The 18587-nt window shown below is 35.0% G+C and overlaps 1 protein-coding gene across 2 annotated transcripts in view; it reads right to left on the bottom strand.

Annotated features, from left to right (window-relative positions):
* Foxp2 (forkhead box P2) overlaps positions 1-18587 on the bottom strand; it is a 509404-nt gene that overhangs the window by 139286 nt on the left and 351531 nt on the right. For both annotated transcript variants that reach the window (XM_050145932.1, XM_050145933.1), the window contains one exon: positions 12504-12593. In XM_050145932.1, coding sequence (XP_050001889.1) covers positions 12504-12593 — 90 coding nt within the window. The remainder of the gene's footprint in view (positions 1-12503; positions 12594-18587) is intronic.

Genomic DNA, 18587 nt, shown 5'->3' on the forward strand with positions numbered 1-18587 from the left:
GGAGAATGTTCAAAATTAATGACCAAAAAGACAGTACAATCATTTCATAAGTTATAGAAAGACAGATCATGTGCAGAGTATATACAAGTTTGTAATATTTGAAAAATCCTTATGTACTATTTGCCATTCCATAGATTTCCAATGTCGTTTATTAAGCAAACTTCTTGCTTTTACTATATTATTAAAAAACAGTCATTGGTACACAGGACAGAAACCCAGTTAGAGTTAACAGTGTGTTGCATTAAAAATAGGAAGGAAAGGTCTTACTGTAAGCAAATTATTTAGGTGTATGAAAACCAAATGACAGAAGATAGAATTGGAAAAGAAAACATTTACCTAATGATGAAAGAGAAAGAATCAATTGTAGTCAAATGAGCATACTGCATACAATCCAATCAGGGAAACTAATCCTTAGATATGTTATTTTCAAAACAGATTGTCTAATGGAACAAAGGCAAAATCTCTTAGTGACGTGGCAGGAGCTGGGCAGTGTGACCAGAGCCTGTCATCTCAGGAGAGCCAGGACAGCTTGAAACTTTCTTCAGGAAACTCGTGTAAACTCTTGTAATAGCTTCGCTGGATGAATGGGACAGGCTCAGCTTAGTATGATAGAGTGTGGTTTAGTTCACAAAATTTAAATCAAATACTCTAGATTTCTTTGGCATCCACCATGCATTAACTGCTGTGTTGGGGGGGAAATTATAAGCATGAACAAAATCCAGCCTCTTACCTCCAAGAGTTAGGATCCTAGAACAAGTTGAAAGAGAAGCCAAATGCCTGTGATAAAATATGATATAATTTATCATGGACATTTTTACAGTATTTGAAATGATAAAATGTTTTATATTTTCAGGAAGCACACATGTGTAATGGATAACTCAATGACAATTCCAGGGATAGATGCTCTGTGTGAAAGCCTGTGGACTCTAGATAATGGTAATGTCCTTCTTAGCTGGTGCAGAATTAGGGAAGGTGGTAAAATACATGAAAATATTCATACGATTTGCGGCACCTTGCATGTGAAACATAAATCTTTGCAAATGAATAAATAATATACATGAAAAATAGTTCAGTATTAGGCCCATGTCATGTCCATGGTGGTTTACCAAGAGCCCTTTGTCTTGTGCTGAGAGATTAGAGTCAGGATTTTTATATTATCAGAGCAGAGGATATGACATTATCAGATTAGAAGGGATTAATGAATAGAGACTATAGGATAAGATCAGGCAGAGTTGATAGGAACACTGAGCATGACAGGTTAAGATAAATAATTTGAGTTGAAAACATGTTAATCTGGGGTGAGATGCTTCAGTAGACAACTGAAAGATACAACCAGCGTATAAGAGAAAAGAGGGGCACACACAAGTCTATCGATACCACATATTTATGCTAAGCCTACATTAAGACATTGTAGGCACTGGAAAATGGAAGATAACAAGGCAATAAGGAGTTTATAGAAGCTGATTCAGCTGCATGTATACAAGAATATAAGTATGTATAAGAAAAAGCTGTATGTTTGTATGTGGTATGATGTGTGTGATATGATGTGTGTGGGATGGGAAAAACTAGAGGCACTTCATATCTCTGCTTATGTCATAATTAAAAAAAAATAGTGGTAGACCAAGATGGCAGGGTACCAGAGCCATTGGGGCAGACTACATTTTTGAAAAAGTTGGTTTTTTATTTAGGGTTTCTGATATCAAAGGTAGGGAGAGTGGTTAATTGCTGAGGCCATTAGGAAGCATCTATCTGTCTGTCTGTCTATCTATCTATCTATCTATCTATCTATCTATCTATCATCTATCTGTATATGTATCTATCAATCTATCTATCTTTTTACTTAGTAAAAAAGAATACATTTATCATAGATAATTTTATGTGAGATGTTGTATTAGCGCAAACAAGATTTTGGTATTATTTTATCAAATCATTTTGAAAATAAGATATTAAATAATGGCATCTCAAGAAGTCTGAGTATGGCTACTTTTTTTTCAACTAACATTTAAAAATGAAATGCATAGAATAAGTAAAATATCTACTGCTGTTGAATCAGGAGGCAACCTGAGGTAGCAGAAGTTCAGCATATTTTCATCAGGTTGGAAAGCAGATGGCTGGGGTGAAGCTCAGTCGTAGAGTGTTAGTCTATCATGGGTGGAGCCATGGGTTGGTTCAGTATCTACTACCACAAAAATCAATCATGCTACCTCAGGCCGACAATCCTAGCATCTGAGAGGTGGAAGCAAGTGGATCAGGATTCAAGATCATCTGTGGAAACAGCAAGTTCAAGCCGGTCTGGGCTAAGTGACAAAAACAAAGATTAAAAAGAAGAGAACAAAGTCTTGGAGAGATGGTTATGACATAGGATATCACTGGAATTCAAGTTCAATAATTTTTATTCACAGAGAAATATTTTCCTATTTGAAAGAAAATGGAATTCGGGGTTCTGACACTCAGTCTCAGACCAACTGAGTAGAAATTTCCTAGCCTCTTGACTTTCACCATCCAATCCTCACCCTATATTAACTCGGGAGACTGAGCTGGAATGTAGTTTCTTCCTTCCTTCCTTCTTTCTTTCTTTCTTTCTTTCTTTCTTTCTTTCTTTCTTTCTTTCTTTCTTTCTTTCTTTCTTTTCTTCCTTTCTCCTCCTCCTCCTCCTCCTCCTCCTCCTCCTCCTCCTCCTCCTCCTCTTTCTTCTTAGCTTTGGAACTTGTTCTGGAACTAGCTCTTGTAGACCAGGCTGCTGCACTCACAGAGATTCACCTGCCTCTGCCTCTTGCATGCTGAGATCAAAGGCATGCACCACCATCGCCAAGCTTGCAGTTCCATTTATTATTTTTTTTTAAAAAAAAAAGGATTTCAAACAGTTTCTTGGGATTGAAAACCAAAGTCCTAATTGTTCTCCAAGATATTTTAGGGAAGTTATCACAGCTATTGATGGTGGAAATTCTAAGCCAAATGATAAAGAGAAGCTTCTCAATGAAAATGTGCTTTGGGGAAATGATAAATTCTGTATGGTTTTATTATGAATTAATGTTTTAAATGTCCATTTCATGATTGGTCTGTAGGGAGAAGAAAGTATAGACAAAAGACTGCCACTTGTGTTTTTTTTTCCCCAATGTTTTTGCAGACATAATCTATCTAAGAATTTAATTTAATCTCTCTGTGATACAACAGATTTTCCTCATGTCAGCACATCGGAGCATTCATTCACTGTGCTCCTGAGTTTGTCACTTGAGAATGTGCAGTAGCACCAGCAGTGGAGGATGTCAAGGTGGCAGCTTTTGCAGCAATGCAAGTGTTAGCATCCGAAGTGTAAGAATTTATACACGGTGCAAAGGAATTTTGTGTCATTCAAACGCTTAACCACTTGCTAAACAGGTTTTATGTGGATTCCAATAAAACTAAATGACAAAACCTTGCAAAAAATAGAAAGGAAAAGATTAAAAAAACTACATGCTGTTAGTCACATTTGGATGTGATTCCAGACCAGCTGAAATCTGAATCTAGACAGAGGATTTCTATCTGGAAGGATTAAGACCTCAGAGATGAACCCTAGGGCAAAACTAGTCAGTGACTGGTAGTTATGGAAACAAAAACTCCAATCCTCTATTGCCCATCTACGAGGCCCCTGAGCCCTTAAGTCACTGCCTTCCCCTGTATTCTTCAAGACAAGGCAGAAAAGTTTCACTAAGACCTCCGAGACAGTTTAGGAAAGTCAGTTGATATTTATACTTAAAAGGGAGAATATACAAGGTAATGAAGGCTCTTAACTCTATATACTATATCAACACAGACAGCACAGGGAACTTCCTTGGTGGAATTGGATATTCCCAATAGTTGTACACTTGTAAGATCTAGTAAACCAGAGCCTTAAATATCCTACCTGTTGAAAACACATTTCATTGTCTGCATGATTCTAAAGTTACTGTGTTATACTCCTGTAGAATTCCTCCAGGCATAAAGCATCCAAGCATGATAGACCGGAGCCTTAAAATTCCTAGTTTTTGAGGACCCATTCATTATCTGCGTGATTCCAAAGTTCCCGTGTCACATAGAATTCTTGTAGAATTCATTTAGCTGTAAAACATCCAAGCAGGCTGAGAGGCTGGACCGTCTAGTCTGCTGACCTCTTACACAGATGACCTAAATCTCCTGCATTTGCGGTCATTATTGTCACTACCTGTCTATCCACTGTGGTTTCAGTGACACAGTTAAACCTATCATATTTTTTTAAAAGGCAGAGATGAACAATGTGCAAAGTTCTATAGAATATTGTAAAGCTGTTGTTGTGTTACACTTTGTATAGAACCATGGTACTTTCCTAGTGAGGGAGAACTGTTCTTGGAAGAAAAGCTGAACACCCTCACCAGATACTGCTGAAAGAAAATTTCTCGAAGTTCAGGTTCCTGAAGATCTCAAGATATACACCTTGTGAATTTCATGGGTCTACTATAATTAATTCTCATCAGTAGTTTCTTCCTATCTAATCAAAGTGTACACTTTCATTTTTTAAAACACTTTATTATAAGAATTTATTAACATTTATTTAGTGTTTTTGAGAAAAGTACCTTAGTGCCCAACCATAATTATCCCAAAACTCAAGTTATGTTCTCATAATGAGCTTGTACGACTTTCATATTAAAGTAGTGACTTAAATACTGTCGAAAGAACAATTCATTATTCATTTGCTTCATCTTTTTCAATGGTGTGCTACCAAATCCAGCATTATTAAAACAGAAATAATTAACATATCAAAAGATGCACATAGAATAACTGGTCATTAATATAACTGTCCCGAGAAATTAAAGCTTGGATACCGAGAAATTAAAGCTTGGATATTCATTTTAATATTTTGGGAGAATTCTAAAAGTCATAGCAAATGATCACAGCATTCTAGTGACCTGTAAGTTTCATAAATTTGAGTAGGAGGATATTTCTAGTATCATGAAAATGATTCAAAGTCTAGATTTTTCTAAGCCACAGAGAGAATCAGAATAGTATGACTTTCATACTGATACTACAACTTACTTCAAGTAACATAAATTTACAATCAAACACTGGACACTGGGTGAAAAGAATCAGCACAGTTTCATCATTTATGGATAAAATTATGACTAGAATGTCCTTTATGATCAATTTAGAATCAGTTATAAGTTTTCTCCTTTCTATGCAAGAGATCAAAGAAGCAGAAAAGACTACACGGTGAACACGTCGTGAAGAAAGAAAGAATACAGCAGAGACAACGAAGTAGCAGGTGGTATTGAGGAAACTTCAGTGCAATGGAGAACCCAGACTGATAGATAAGAATAGAATCCACAAAGGAAACACAGCCTTAAATGGAAGTGAAATTCTAAATAATTTTGCTTTTTGTCTCTAATCATGTACTCAGGCTGTTCACCATGCTGTCGTTCAGCTGAGCTTTTACAACACTTCCAAACATCTTAAGATAAAATTCGAAGACTAAGTCTTAAATCCTATAGAGAGGTCCCATAACAATATTAGTGTTTTATTCCTTTCTTGCTTTCACTTTAGTTAAGATAGAGAAGTCCAGGGAATATGTACTTAAAATCCTAATAGATTACAGAAAGAAACAAGTACCTGGGTAGCTAAGGAAGGAAAAAAAAAAAAACCTAACCTCTGAGAAAGCAATTTTCTTCCACATTTAATTTACACTATATAAATTTTCTTTTGCAACAACCTGAGAAGTAAATGTGAATTTATTAATTCTCTATTTTCCTGTGAACATTAATTTGAAAGGATGATGTTCCCATTCATTGTTGCCCATGTAAACCTTGCTGATCCTAAAAATTACCTGCAATCAATAAAGAATGGGGTATTAAAATATCAACATTTAACTTAACTAAACAGCGTTCTGGTTGTTGTAGACATAGGTTTACACACAAGATAGCCCTGTCTTTGAAAAATTCTTCTTTTCCCGAACCTCCTTAATAACTCTAGTTCCAAGCTGACTGCTGAAGTCTCTTCTATTTTTCATTTTACTTCTTTTCTTGATCATAGCCCAGCCCCACTGTTATATACTTTCTGGCTAGCTATGACATGAACAAACTTCCTTTGCAGCATGCTTCCTAAACCATGATGCTCACAGGACTAAGAAGCAATATACTGTACCATTTGAAACTGACAGCCAAACAAAGCTTCCCTCAGTTCAGTTATTTGTTTCTTTAAAAATTTTAGCATTATTATTATACTGTGTGTGTGTGTGTGTGTGTGTGTGTGTGTGTGTGCGTGCCAGATGCATGTGGATGCTCATAGAGGCCTGCAGAAGGGTTAGGTCTCCTGGACCTAGTGGCTATGAGATACAAGGAGATGCTGATAACCAAACACAGTTCCATTCTCAACCTTTGAGTCATCGCTCTGGTCTTCCTTCATTTTTTTGCTAGGCATTTAGTAATAGTCACAAAACGTAAGTAAAGTAAGCCCTTTATGCCACTCTTTCCTTCTTTAGTTATTTTTGTTATGACATCTCTATGCTACTTCCACTGTTAACTAGGTTCGTGATTTCCCGTCTGCACATCTTTGATGATATCAGTTAAAATCTGCTCCATCAAAATTCTTTTTCTTTATCCAACTATTGAGTCTCTTTTCTTTACAGCTGTGTGTAAAAACTCCCTGGTCAAACAGCCTGGATTGACAATTTCTTTCTTAAAGTGCTTATTTTGGTGCTTATTCACTCTAGCCCAAAGTCTAGCGTTTTGGGTATGAGTCTTAATCCGACCTCAACTGCATCATATGTCCCAGAGGAGTGGTGACAGATAGTCACCTGTACTGAATGAACCACTCTGCATGAATGCTTTCAGCACATGCTCACTGATGGCCTTTTATTTAAGGACCAAGCCACACAGTAGACTTGAGCAGAAAATTCATGGTTCCTCTGCTGGCTCCTTTCCTCTTTTGTGATAAAGAACTCTGACAGAAGCAGCTTAAGGGGAGCATTTGTTTTGATTCACACTTCCACCATGGCAGAGTAGGCATGGCAACAAGTTGAGGAGGATGGGCATATTGTGTCCACAGTTGGGAAGCAGAGACCATGGATGCTAGTGATTAGAGACCTTTCTCCTTTATTTGCAAATCCAGTCCCAAGCCCATACAGTTCCTCACAAGTATGTCCAAAGGCTAACCTAATTAAATAATCTCTCAAAGGTATACCTGGCAGCCTGCACGCTAGGTGATTCTAGAGCCTGTCAAGTTGACAGCCAACACTAACCACTAGTTCTTGCTACTACAGGGCAGTCGAGTAGGAGAGAATATACTAACTAGAGTTGTACTCCGTGAATGTGAAACACACTAACCTGGAGAGCCTGTAGCAGAAGACATCCTCTGCAGTCCCCTAAACATTCACAGTGGCTTTTAGACTAGTTTGGAATGGTGAAAAAAAAAAATGAAAAAAACTGAACTATAGTCCACATGTCCTAGATGTGAATTAACTAGTAAAGTCCTGGAGTTTATTGTAACAATGATGAATTATTAACTTATTGCCTAAAGATTTATGCTATACATGATATATAGGATTCTTTCTGTTTCATGCAACAATTTTGCAGGATTTTAATTTCCAACAAGTTAAATAACCAACTTCTTATATGTGAGAGCCAGATTAGAGACGGAAACCTGCTACTCCTTCTTCGTGTCATGAGTGGACTTTTGGGAAGTTTTCCACACAAACGCACTTTGAAATGATAGGCTAGATACTCCCAGATATTTTTCGATTGGAGGTCAGATTCAAGCAGCTGTCCACCAGTGGAAACAGCATGCTAGTTAAAGAATGGTTTTAACTTAGACCTGCCTCTTCAGGCTGCCTTTAAGAAATATTTTCTACTAGCACGAAAATCAAGATAACACAAGACATGATCTAGAGTGTGCATAAGTTAAACCTTTAATCATTTTAAGATCAAGATGCAATGTATTTGGCTCACTGCATATTTTGTCGAGATGAAGATACATTAGGGAAAAACTGACTAAATTTATTTTTTATGTTTCCTACAATACAATAATTTCCTCTACTGAAATCTGTATGATTTTCACATAATTCTGTTTATTTGGGAAAATATTCCAAATTTATACAACTAGAACTAAAGTTAAAAATGTTTAATTTCATGTCTTATTATTTTGTCATTTCCTAAAATATACTTGGCCACACCTAGTTCTATGTTCCATAAAGTTAGTATTTTTCCCAAAGTATATTATTAATTTTAAAATTATAACATTTCAGTCTTAGTCCTGATAATTGATATAGAACATAATTTACTCAGTGGATGATTGCAGAATGCTGCTGATGTTAGTTTTACCATTTTTTGATGTGAGGGATAAGATCAAAAGATAAATGATGCAAAACTGCACTATATCACAACATACAAATGTAGGTTGCAAAAATATACAGAAGAATATAATTTTTGTGTAGCTATATGTAATTTCTTGTATCATTGCCTGTCCTTTAGTGAGATAAAAGGCCCTTGAATGTTGGTAAACATTTTATTGGAAAAATAATTCCCTAACACACTGGATTTAATTATTTGACTCCAAAGCATTTTCTGGTTGTGTGATGCTACCATGCAGATGCTTTGGTCCTTGAAAGGATCAGTGTAAAAAAAAACTTAAGATGCCATCACTTTCTTCAAAAACAAAACATATCTTTAATCATGGCACATTAGAATTAGCTAATCTGTCCAATGTCTTTAAGGATGTTATGAAACATCTTCACATTTATATAATGATTTTACGGCAAAGTCAGAATAAGATTATTCTGTCTAATTCACTTTGGTTTTCAACTAATCTACTTTTGTACTTCTTAAGACATACTTAGAAAAATTAGTAATTTTAATCACCTACTGAGCACAGATATTTTATATGAGATATGAACCTTCAGTGAAGGTGGGATTACAAAGTTGTATACTGATATTCATCTGAGATAGCAAAGCAATGGCATTTACCTTAAATTTACGTCTCTGCACTGCACAGCTGTTGGAGAACCACAAGTCTGTCTCGTGGCTGTAAATGTAACAAGAACAATAATGCGGCCAGTTTCCAGATCTAAACTGAGTTAACTAAATATGTCATTGGTTATTGATAATGTATTTTATAAAAACAAAGTTTCAGATTGTTGAAGTGTGCATGTGTATGAATGCTGTCTGTGTATGTGAGTGTGTTTATTCCTCTGCATGTAAACATTAGTTTCATGAAACTGAAATCATTAAATCTTTTTGTTGACTAAGTGTCCTCAGTAGGGATCGCCATAAGTATGTCATGTATGGGCAATGCCAGCCGTGACAACAAATAGAGCACGCGTGAAAGAGAGGCCATCTTCACTGTTGAGTCACACTGCTTCCTGTGGGGTAGGAAACGTGAAGAAGAGCCATGTGGAGCCGCTCAGGTGAACTTCAGCGGCCTGGTGCACCCCAATGTTTGTAAGTTACCCATCAGTATCTCTGTAACTGATACGCTCACTGCCTGGACTTATTTAATTAGTGCATCATATAACGGCTAGAATGTGTAAATATACCTTAAATATAAACATTCAGATACTTATAAGAGAAACCGAGGTCACGACTAAAACTGCTAATGAACATGGTGAGGTGAGATAGCGTTTGTTTCCTTTGCAGTACACATGCTAATATCGATGCCTCCTGTATCACAGAAATGGGAAAACAGAGATGAAAGGGAGCAGAATAGAAATACTATTGTGACAAAAACTGGCTGTATCGCGCCACATTTCAAATGTGGCCTCACTTTTTAAGACAGAAATAAATTCATGTGAAAGTTAAACAAGCCACTGTGTACTGTTCTTGTGACTTGAGCCATCAAAGAATTGTTCTTAGAGCTGTATTTTATTTCAAACTTTATAAAGAATCTGCTTGAAAATAAAATTTTAAATAATAATAAAAAAGCATTTATTCTGGTTCTCTAAGGCACCATGCCCGACATGGCAGGAAGCGGTGTTATACAGGGGCATCAAATACCGTGCCTTGCAAGTGTTGTTCAGCTTTTTCAATTAGCAGTGAGAAACTTAAAATATGACAGATATCAGCTACATGGAAAAAGTTTTGTTAAATTCTGAGTTATTAGGAGAAAAACAAGACTAAGAGAAAGTCATATACAGACACTTTAAAATATTAATTTCATATCACATGATTAAAAATTCTAGCAAATACATTCCAGTTTTAAAAACAAATACAATTGATGTTAATAATATTTGCAGAGGCCAAGATGAGCATCGACTAATATCTCTGTTTGAAAAGAGATGTATAAGCGAGTGCGAATACTGCCACGTCCTGATTAGGCACACAATACAATCTCTTCATGTCTACAACTGCTAAGCTTATCAAGTACCATGAAATATTAAAATTTCAGTTTTGCATTGTATTAATTACAGTGCATTTTTTTGGGGGGAAAGTAGGTCTTCATTAGTTCTAATTTCTCATTCATAAAAATGACTTCTCATTCCTGTGACATTTTACGTAATGATCCGATTACAGTTACACATGATACTAAAGCACTGTAGTCTCATCATCTAGACAACGGAGCAGATTCTCATGCTCACGAAACACACAATACAGGTGACACAGGAGCGGATCCAGTGTGTCAGCAGCTGCAGTGGCTAAGGGCATTTACAATGATTTTTATCCATCTTTCATGCTGAACCAAGGAAATTTAGAATTTCTTCTCAGAACTGATTTACATAACAACTGGCACACATATAAATTCTTATTTCAGAGCCACGAATATTACATTGTACATGTGAATAATTTAAATAAAAATGCATTATTTTAGTTAATCAGAGTATCAAATACTGACTTGTAGTTTAACAAGAACAGGAAAAAACAAACAAACAAACAAAACAAAACACAACCAAGCTGTTGGTTCCACAGACACCGTGATACCCTGCAAGGAAGACGCATCTACTGACTGAACATTGAAGAGGAAGAGGCAACTCCAAATCTTCTCTGTTGTCCAAAAATATAAAATAGATGATAGCCTTGTCTGACTTTTGAAATAATAACTTCTTTCTAATCTTTGATTTATGCTGTCAACATCAAAAATTATGTTTTCCACACAATAAAAGAAAGTGAAATTTCCACCCTGTAGCCATCCTAGAGGTCTGGGCTCCATTGGCTGTCACTGAGAGCCTCAAGGAGTCAGTATTAAACTCGTTGCTATCAATGGGACAGAAATATGAGAGATGATAAGAAAATGTCCTCCCCGGGATTCCTCATTAATTAAAACAACATACTATGGAATTCTTTTAAAGAGAAAACGTTGAAAAGGATCTTAAATACTGGAAGTTTCCATGAAACGTTTTTGCTTTTACAGTCATTACAGAGATGTGGTCTTTAGACACTTTGGGTTCCTTGTACTCTTGTGTTTCTTCTCCTGCAACAAAGAACCCTGTTCCAAAGAAAATGTGTCTTTATCTCAACTTTGTTTAGGGCCTATCAATTTATTTTCTTAGTAACAGGAGATTTCTGGCATCTGGGGATCAGTAGTCTATAATTTTCTTTAATAGAATCTATGCTACAGAATACCATCACATAAGAAATAGATAACCTTTACATGTGAACTTGAAAGTAGTCAAAGGCACTAAAAATGGAATATCTTGCTTAAATAAATGTACACAAAATGACTGCTTAACCAACAATAAAGCTTTCCCTGTTAGACAGAAATGCATATAAAAATGTTTCAGGAGAAATTATCACTATTTTTTTTCAAAATCTCTGAAAATCATTCCGAGAGATGTCTGTAACATCATGAGAGATGTCTGTAACATCGCGAGAGATGTCTGTAACATCGCGAGAGATGTCTGTAATATCATGAGAGATGACTGCAACCTCGTAAGAAATGGCTCCCCAAGTCTACATTAGACAACCTGAGAATATACTTTGAGTACTTTCCCTCAAGGAAATATTCCATACATCTTGATTAAAAAGACTATAAATAAACACAATGGTTATTGTAACACAAACCTTTTTTTCAGCATGAATGCAAACATCAGTTTCACAGAACAAATAGTAAGGAAAAACAACAAACTCTAGAATGTGTTTGTTCACTGTAACAACAGTAACAGGTCCTTGGCAAACTCACAGATTTTTTTTTTTTGAAATCAGCTAAGATTTATGCATTTGTCGCTTCTCACACAACATTTTTACTATGATTTTGCTTTAATTTCATATTTTAATTAATTAGTGAGTAAAACCCTGTTAAAATCCACAAAAAATATTCACAAAATATTTTATGCTTATATGTACCAAATTCCTACTTTTTATTGGCAAAGAATGACCTTGGAAACTTTTTGAAATCCATGCTAACAGTATTTGAAATCCCCCTTTACAAAGATTCCGTGAATTCTCTTTTGGAAGTAACTATATATATACTTCCAAAAGAGAAATATATATGCAAATGCTTTAATTTATTTAATAAACAGAATTGCTTTGCACATCTGTCATTGTTGTGAACATCATTAAGACTATGTCCAAGGACAGGCAAGCATTACTAACCTGCAATGGCCTCTGTTTGTCACTGCTCTTAGGAGATTTCAGCCCACTTGTTTGCTGCTGTAACAGAAGTTGTCTTGCTGCCTGGAGAGCCTGAAAGTAAAAAGGAGAAAACAGCTAAATATTTTTAAAAACGTGGAATGGCTTGTCCTTACTGAATATAAGTGAGGACTATCAACCTTCTTTACACCATTATTCCTTTTTTTACTGATATGTTTGAAAAACTTTACAAAACATACCTATACACATTGCTGCAAACTCATGCAGATTCATGTAACCCTGCAGGACATAAATCTAATTTGTTGAAAGTGCTTCAAGAAGAGAAAATCACAAACTGCATCAATAACCTCATTCCCACAGAACTTATCTCTGAGTGTTCCTAAAATGCCCACTCCCTTTCAAATTATCATTCAATTTGCATTTTCATATTACAATTTTGAAGCCAAAGCAGCAGACTTCAAGTGTTACCGGAAGCTGTAATTAAATTTGACAAATCAACATCAGATTATCTTGAAAGTGAATTAATAAGGATTTTCACTAAGATTAAAAACACTTTTTTTTTGTACTTACAATTCAAGGGGAAAAACCCTCTCCTTTGACAAAATACAGAGCAGTTTTAATGCCAAATAAAATTGAGTGGGTTTCATTTGCATTCTTAGTAAAATCAGAGAACAAAGAAATTACCACTCAACCAATCAGGTTTGTTTCTGTGTGTGACAGAATACCAATCAAAACAGAAGATGTTTTCGTTTATTTTTGTGTTCTCTTATCTACTCAGAAAAAAAAAAACATAGAAAGAAAGTAATGTAAGCATGCCTTTTCTTAGAGAAGGCACAGGTTGGTGAATGGACTATATGAATTTACATAAACTAGTATCAGAAACCAAAATATATTTTACATTACTTAAATGGTTAGCACTATTAAACCAGTATTTTTTTTTTAAAAAAATTCTTCAGACCTCCTATTTAAAATTTTATTTTATCCTGAGTTCCATGAACCGGACTGATGACTTTTTTCGATATATAAAACTAAGTCGTTGTCTGACATTGTTATTCACTGTTTTTGAATCCAGAATATTTTTTCCCATTGTGGAAAAACACAGATCAATATTCTTCTATAATAATTAAGATTCTCAGCTGATAAAAAGTACAATTTTGATTGGGATCAATGATCTGGTTTTGGAGTGAGTTTCTAGTATCCATGACAACAGTTGCTTTGACAAGATGTGCATATGGCTTTACACGCCAGCTGGTGTGAACAATGTTTGAACTACTGCATTGAGATGCTGAGCAAACAGAAAAAGTTGCCACGTCTTAACCCTCAGGGAAAGCAGTCATCCCCTGATCAATTATGAAAAGACAGAGAAAGGGCTGCTACAGTCTGGCTCCAAGCAAGTGTTCTGAGAAGGCAGGCAGACAGAGGCCATAGTAAACAAGCTGGATGTGCTAGCACCTTCTAACAACACTGATTTGTCTTCCCATCGCAGGATCTAGCACCTTTGTATGCGCTGCTTTTGCACGTGGAAGCACACTTGTACATAATGATGATTTTTCCTTTTGGGTGTCTGTGTTCTTAAAAAAGCAAACCAAAAAAAAAAAAAAAAAACTTTTCAAGTAATTACAAGTCAAACTAAGTATGACTAAGGACGGCACATGTCAGTGAGTTCAGGCAACTTATTGCACAATTCAATATGATAAACTAAAGATTCTTTCCATAATTATCTTATTGTCATAAAACTTACTGAAATTTTCCATTCAATATTTTCTAATATACATTTTCCCTTTCAATTCCGACCTAAAATTTAGCTATGAGAGGCAACTTTTAACTGATACTACTATAGTGTGGCTTGAACTATACTTATGTAAAAGAAATCAATTACTTTCCACATAATTTCCCCTTTGAGTTCTTTCTCCCATATATATACTAGATATAACATAAATATATATTTATATATAATATACATCCCATATTATAAAAACAAAACATATATGTTTGTGTAAAATGTTTTTGTTTTTAGACTATTCTAACCACAACTGTTTAGAATCCTGGGACAATAATGATCCACACTAAAAGCAATCATAGAAATCATAAAATATGATTCCCTCATTGTAATAAATGGGTAAACAATAAGGTCTAGGGTTGTCATTTGCCTTGTTTAAGGCCATGAAACTATTTATGAGTGCTATATTCAAGGTCACCTGGCTTCCAGGACAGAATGCATTTCATTGTCCCATATCATCTCTATTCTGTCTAAGAAATCAATCTCTAATTAACAATGAACAGAATTCTAGAAAAAGAGAATATCTAATACTATAATGAATTACATCCACTTGTAAAGATGACAACTCCATTTTTTTTCCAGAACTTGGAAGAAACACATTATAATCCTTTTATACTTGAGTTTTCAAGGTAACATAATAAGTGTCACAGAAGGAAGGCATACTTATATATGGATAATGTTGCATTTCATACATACTCCACTGAAACCTAATAGATCTTTAAACTTTTATAATATGCTGATCACCAGGTCAGTTATTACTAGCACAATATCAAAATTTTAGAGCTAGACAATATCTTAGCATATGTCATCTTTAAGTTTTTTGTTTTGCTGTCAAGTTACTGAAGAATCAACTCCCTAGTCACTAGACTAATGTCTCAAGGAAATAGGAGAGTCCAGTCAGTTACTCATCTGGCTCCCAAGCTTAGGGCTTACTTTGCCGGCATTTCTGAATGTACCTCTTCTTCTCAACTCCAGCAGTTAATCTTTGTCATATGTGAAGCCCAGTGATATAGAAAAATACTAGACACTTGGATGTACTAGAACCTTTGTACATGAAAGTATGACTAGACAGAGACACACACCTTCATTCCTGGTAAGGGAATAATAATAATATTTAACAGCAGGGCTGGTTAAAGAATGCTTCTTCAGTATTTTATATTTCATATGTACTTAGAGTATCTTTAAAATGCTTGAGAATCATCTTCCAATACAAGTGTTCATGAAAAATAAGAGTCACTTCTCTAGCTCCACATGTTTTTGGGAGTGGTAACAATTGCTGTAAAAATGTAAGAAGTGGAATAACAAAAAACAATCTCAAGCTCCATACGTGTTTTAAGCCCCAAAGTAGAAATTCCTGACATTTAGCATTCCAGCTGCATGTACCATATGACATTTTTATTCCCCAAATTCTGGATAGTATTTTAGGACTAAATTTCAACAAACAGTTGCACAGAGACATTTGCCTGACCTTTGCAATTTATTATAGTCACTAGTCAAAAAAATGAAAGGTTATGAAGTCATACACTTTCATTAATATAAGGGACTGTGTTGAATTACACAAATTATTAATTTGAAAAATCACATGCTCATTAAATTTTGATGAATAGAAAAGGCAAATGCCAGTTATCCTCATGAAGTTTAAGATCCATATAGTATCCATATGCTCATCTCTTCTCTAGAATTAATTTGTAACAGAAACCCAAAGCTTGTTTACAATTTTTTTTTTAAAAAAATAAAGACTTAACCCTTTTTAAATAAGTAAGAGGAACAATCAGGAAAGCAACCAGACTGAGTTTGCGTTCCAAAAGCATACTGGTTTTGAATTAAGGATGTGCGCTATTTAATACAATTAGCTAATATTAGGAAGGCTACAGAGAATTAAGATAGGATACTCTGAAAATGGAATAAGATGAAATATTTTGAGAAAAGAATAAAAATATTTATAAATAAATTCAAGTTAAACTTTTGGGAGCAATGAAGGTGTAAGAAACATGTCTTCTAGAACTGACTTCATTTTATTCTTTAAAATATTGAAAACATCAACTCTATTATTGCACAATTTTAAGTAAGCTAAACTTTTGTAAGTGGAGCAAAGTTCATGCATGTCACTTGTCTCACTCGGTATTAACCTCATGTTGTTACGAGCCTCACAAAATGTAATTCTATGGAATAGGTCACTGTGAAAATTAATTTAAGAGGAACAAGCACTGTGAAGTGTTAGAAAAAATTGTCAGGTTTTATCTTCTTTCTTTCTTTCTTTCTTTCTTTCTTTCTTTCTTTCTTTCTTTCTTCCTTTTTTCTTTCAAAAGTGAAAATGTTTAATAGAAATAAAATTATTTGAGCACAGTTTGGAGATAGCCAGAAAGCCTAAATGTTGAGTATTCTATGGTTTATAACGGACTCTTTTCCCATAAGTAAATATATATGTACATTTGGTGGAAAATAGACATCATTCATATCCCTATCCATAAAAATAGGAATGCTTAACCTATCAGCCTGTTGCATTTGAGACATTAAAATGAAAAATGACATCTATGCCCATTAATATCTTCAATGTATAAACAGCACAGCGTGACACATTCTTGAGAGCTGAAGGCTACAAAATCTCTCTGAAACATAAATAACAAAGCACTCAGAAGCATATTTGATGTTGATATTCATCGCTGAGAAAAACACTCCTGCCTAGGCTTCTTATGAAAATAGAAACAGTCCAAATGGATCTCCTGTAATTGGTTTCAGATAGCGAGGTCAGAAGAAATACGATACAAGAACTGACTACGTGGAGCAGGCAAAGCAAGAATGTTTACACAGGCACTCCCCAGTCTACTGACAAGGGTTGTAGACTTTACAGATAAACAGCACCCACCCCCCACCCCCCCCCCAAAAAAAAACCTCAGCCAGCAGAGCATCCAGGCTTTCACTCATCAAAGTCCCATCTTTTAATTTTTTTTAACACATTGTGCATTTAACACTCTATTCTGAACACAGAACATAAAATGTCTCCAAACAGAATTTCATTTTCTGGCTCTTTTTCCATCTGTAGTTGATTAAAAGTATACTTAGATTATTTATCAAAGAATATAAATCTCTATTCTGTTTTGTCTGTCTTCCTATTATGTTCACACTAAAGAGAATAGACTGATAAATGTGATCTGAAGTCTCATAGTGTTATTTAATAGAAGAAGATTAATCATCTAATTGTCATAACCTATTTTCAAACAGCAATCTATCAGAGTGAAATTATGCATCTGTAGCTATTGACCCCTCATTTGATCTTCCTGATATGTAATTAGGCTAAGTTTGCTCAAAAAAAAAGATAATTATTAAAATATTTTTGAAATAATTATTTTCTACAGTACATCTGTATAAAGTTAGAAGCTAAATGTGTGAATATATTGCATTCATAATGTGCAATGGAGAACAAATTGTAAAGCAAAAATCACTGAATTTGTAGACAAAGTAAGAATAAGTAACATTTTGTCAAGCTTCCTGTTTACCAATCAGATACCAGGCCTTTTTGGTTTCGAAGATTCACTGGATAGACAATCAAGGCAATGCCTTGGATCCACAAATTCATCTTCAGAAATAAAAATGAAGCCCTCATGAGTCCTGTCCAAACTCAGCATTCAGTGTGCTATATAACACAGCTTTAAAGTCTTCCCATTATTATGAAATGGGAACAAACGGCTGAGATGGGTTTAGCTCTCTCTAATCTGGAATCACACACTCGGTTTGAAGTGACTGAAACTTCTGTGAGCTGGAATTCAATCGGCTGCCAGAAATAGTATCAAGTGGCATGCTACACACTCTCCTTTCTTCACTCTGGTGTTGTCAATGGCAATGAATCATTCATGGGTGGCACAGTGTCACACTCATATTCATCTCAATACTACTAACTATGAACCATTCACGTATAAAGGAGTTCTGCTAACTTTAAAACTCTCAAATATGAAAAGTAATAATAAATTACAACCAGTTTTACTAAAATTACAATTCTACACCATCCCTTTTACATAGTACATGCTCCAGAAATCGGTGGCTTACTTGTGTTTTCTTAGTCATTATTTTCTGCATGATAAAATATTTTATTATATTTTCAAGCACATTTTGAATTTGTTGAATTTATTTTTTATTTTCAATATATTTTAGTACCTTTACATTGTGGGGATAACATCATGTTTTCAAAATTAAAAACAACTGTGTGGTTGTTTTGTCTATGGGTATGTCTGTGCACACCATGCATGCCTGGTCCTGTAAAGGCCAGTAGAGTGTGACAGATCCACCACCGCCCCTGAAAAGTGGAATTC

This window comes from Alexandromys fortis, unplaced genomic scaffold (assembly GCF_014885135.2).
Source record: "Alexandromys fortis isolate MF-2015 unplaced genomic scaffold, M_Fortis_MF-2015_v1.1 scaffold_34, whole genome shotgun sequence".
Taxonomy (NCBI): domain Eukaryota; kingdom Metazoa; phylum Chordata; class Mammalia; order Rodentia; family Cricetidae; genus Alexandromys; species Alexandromys fortis.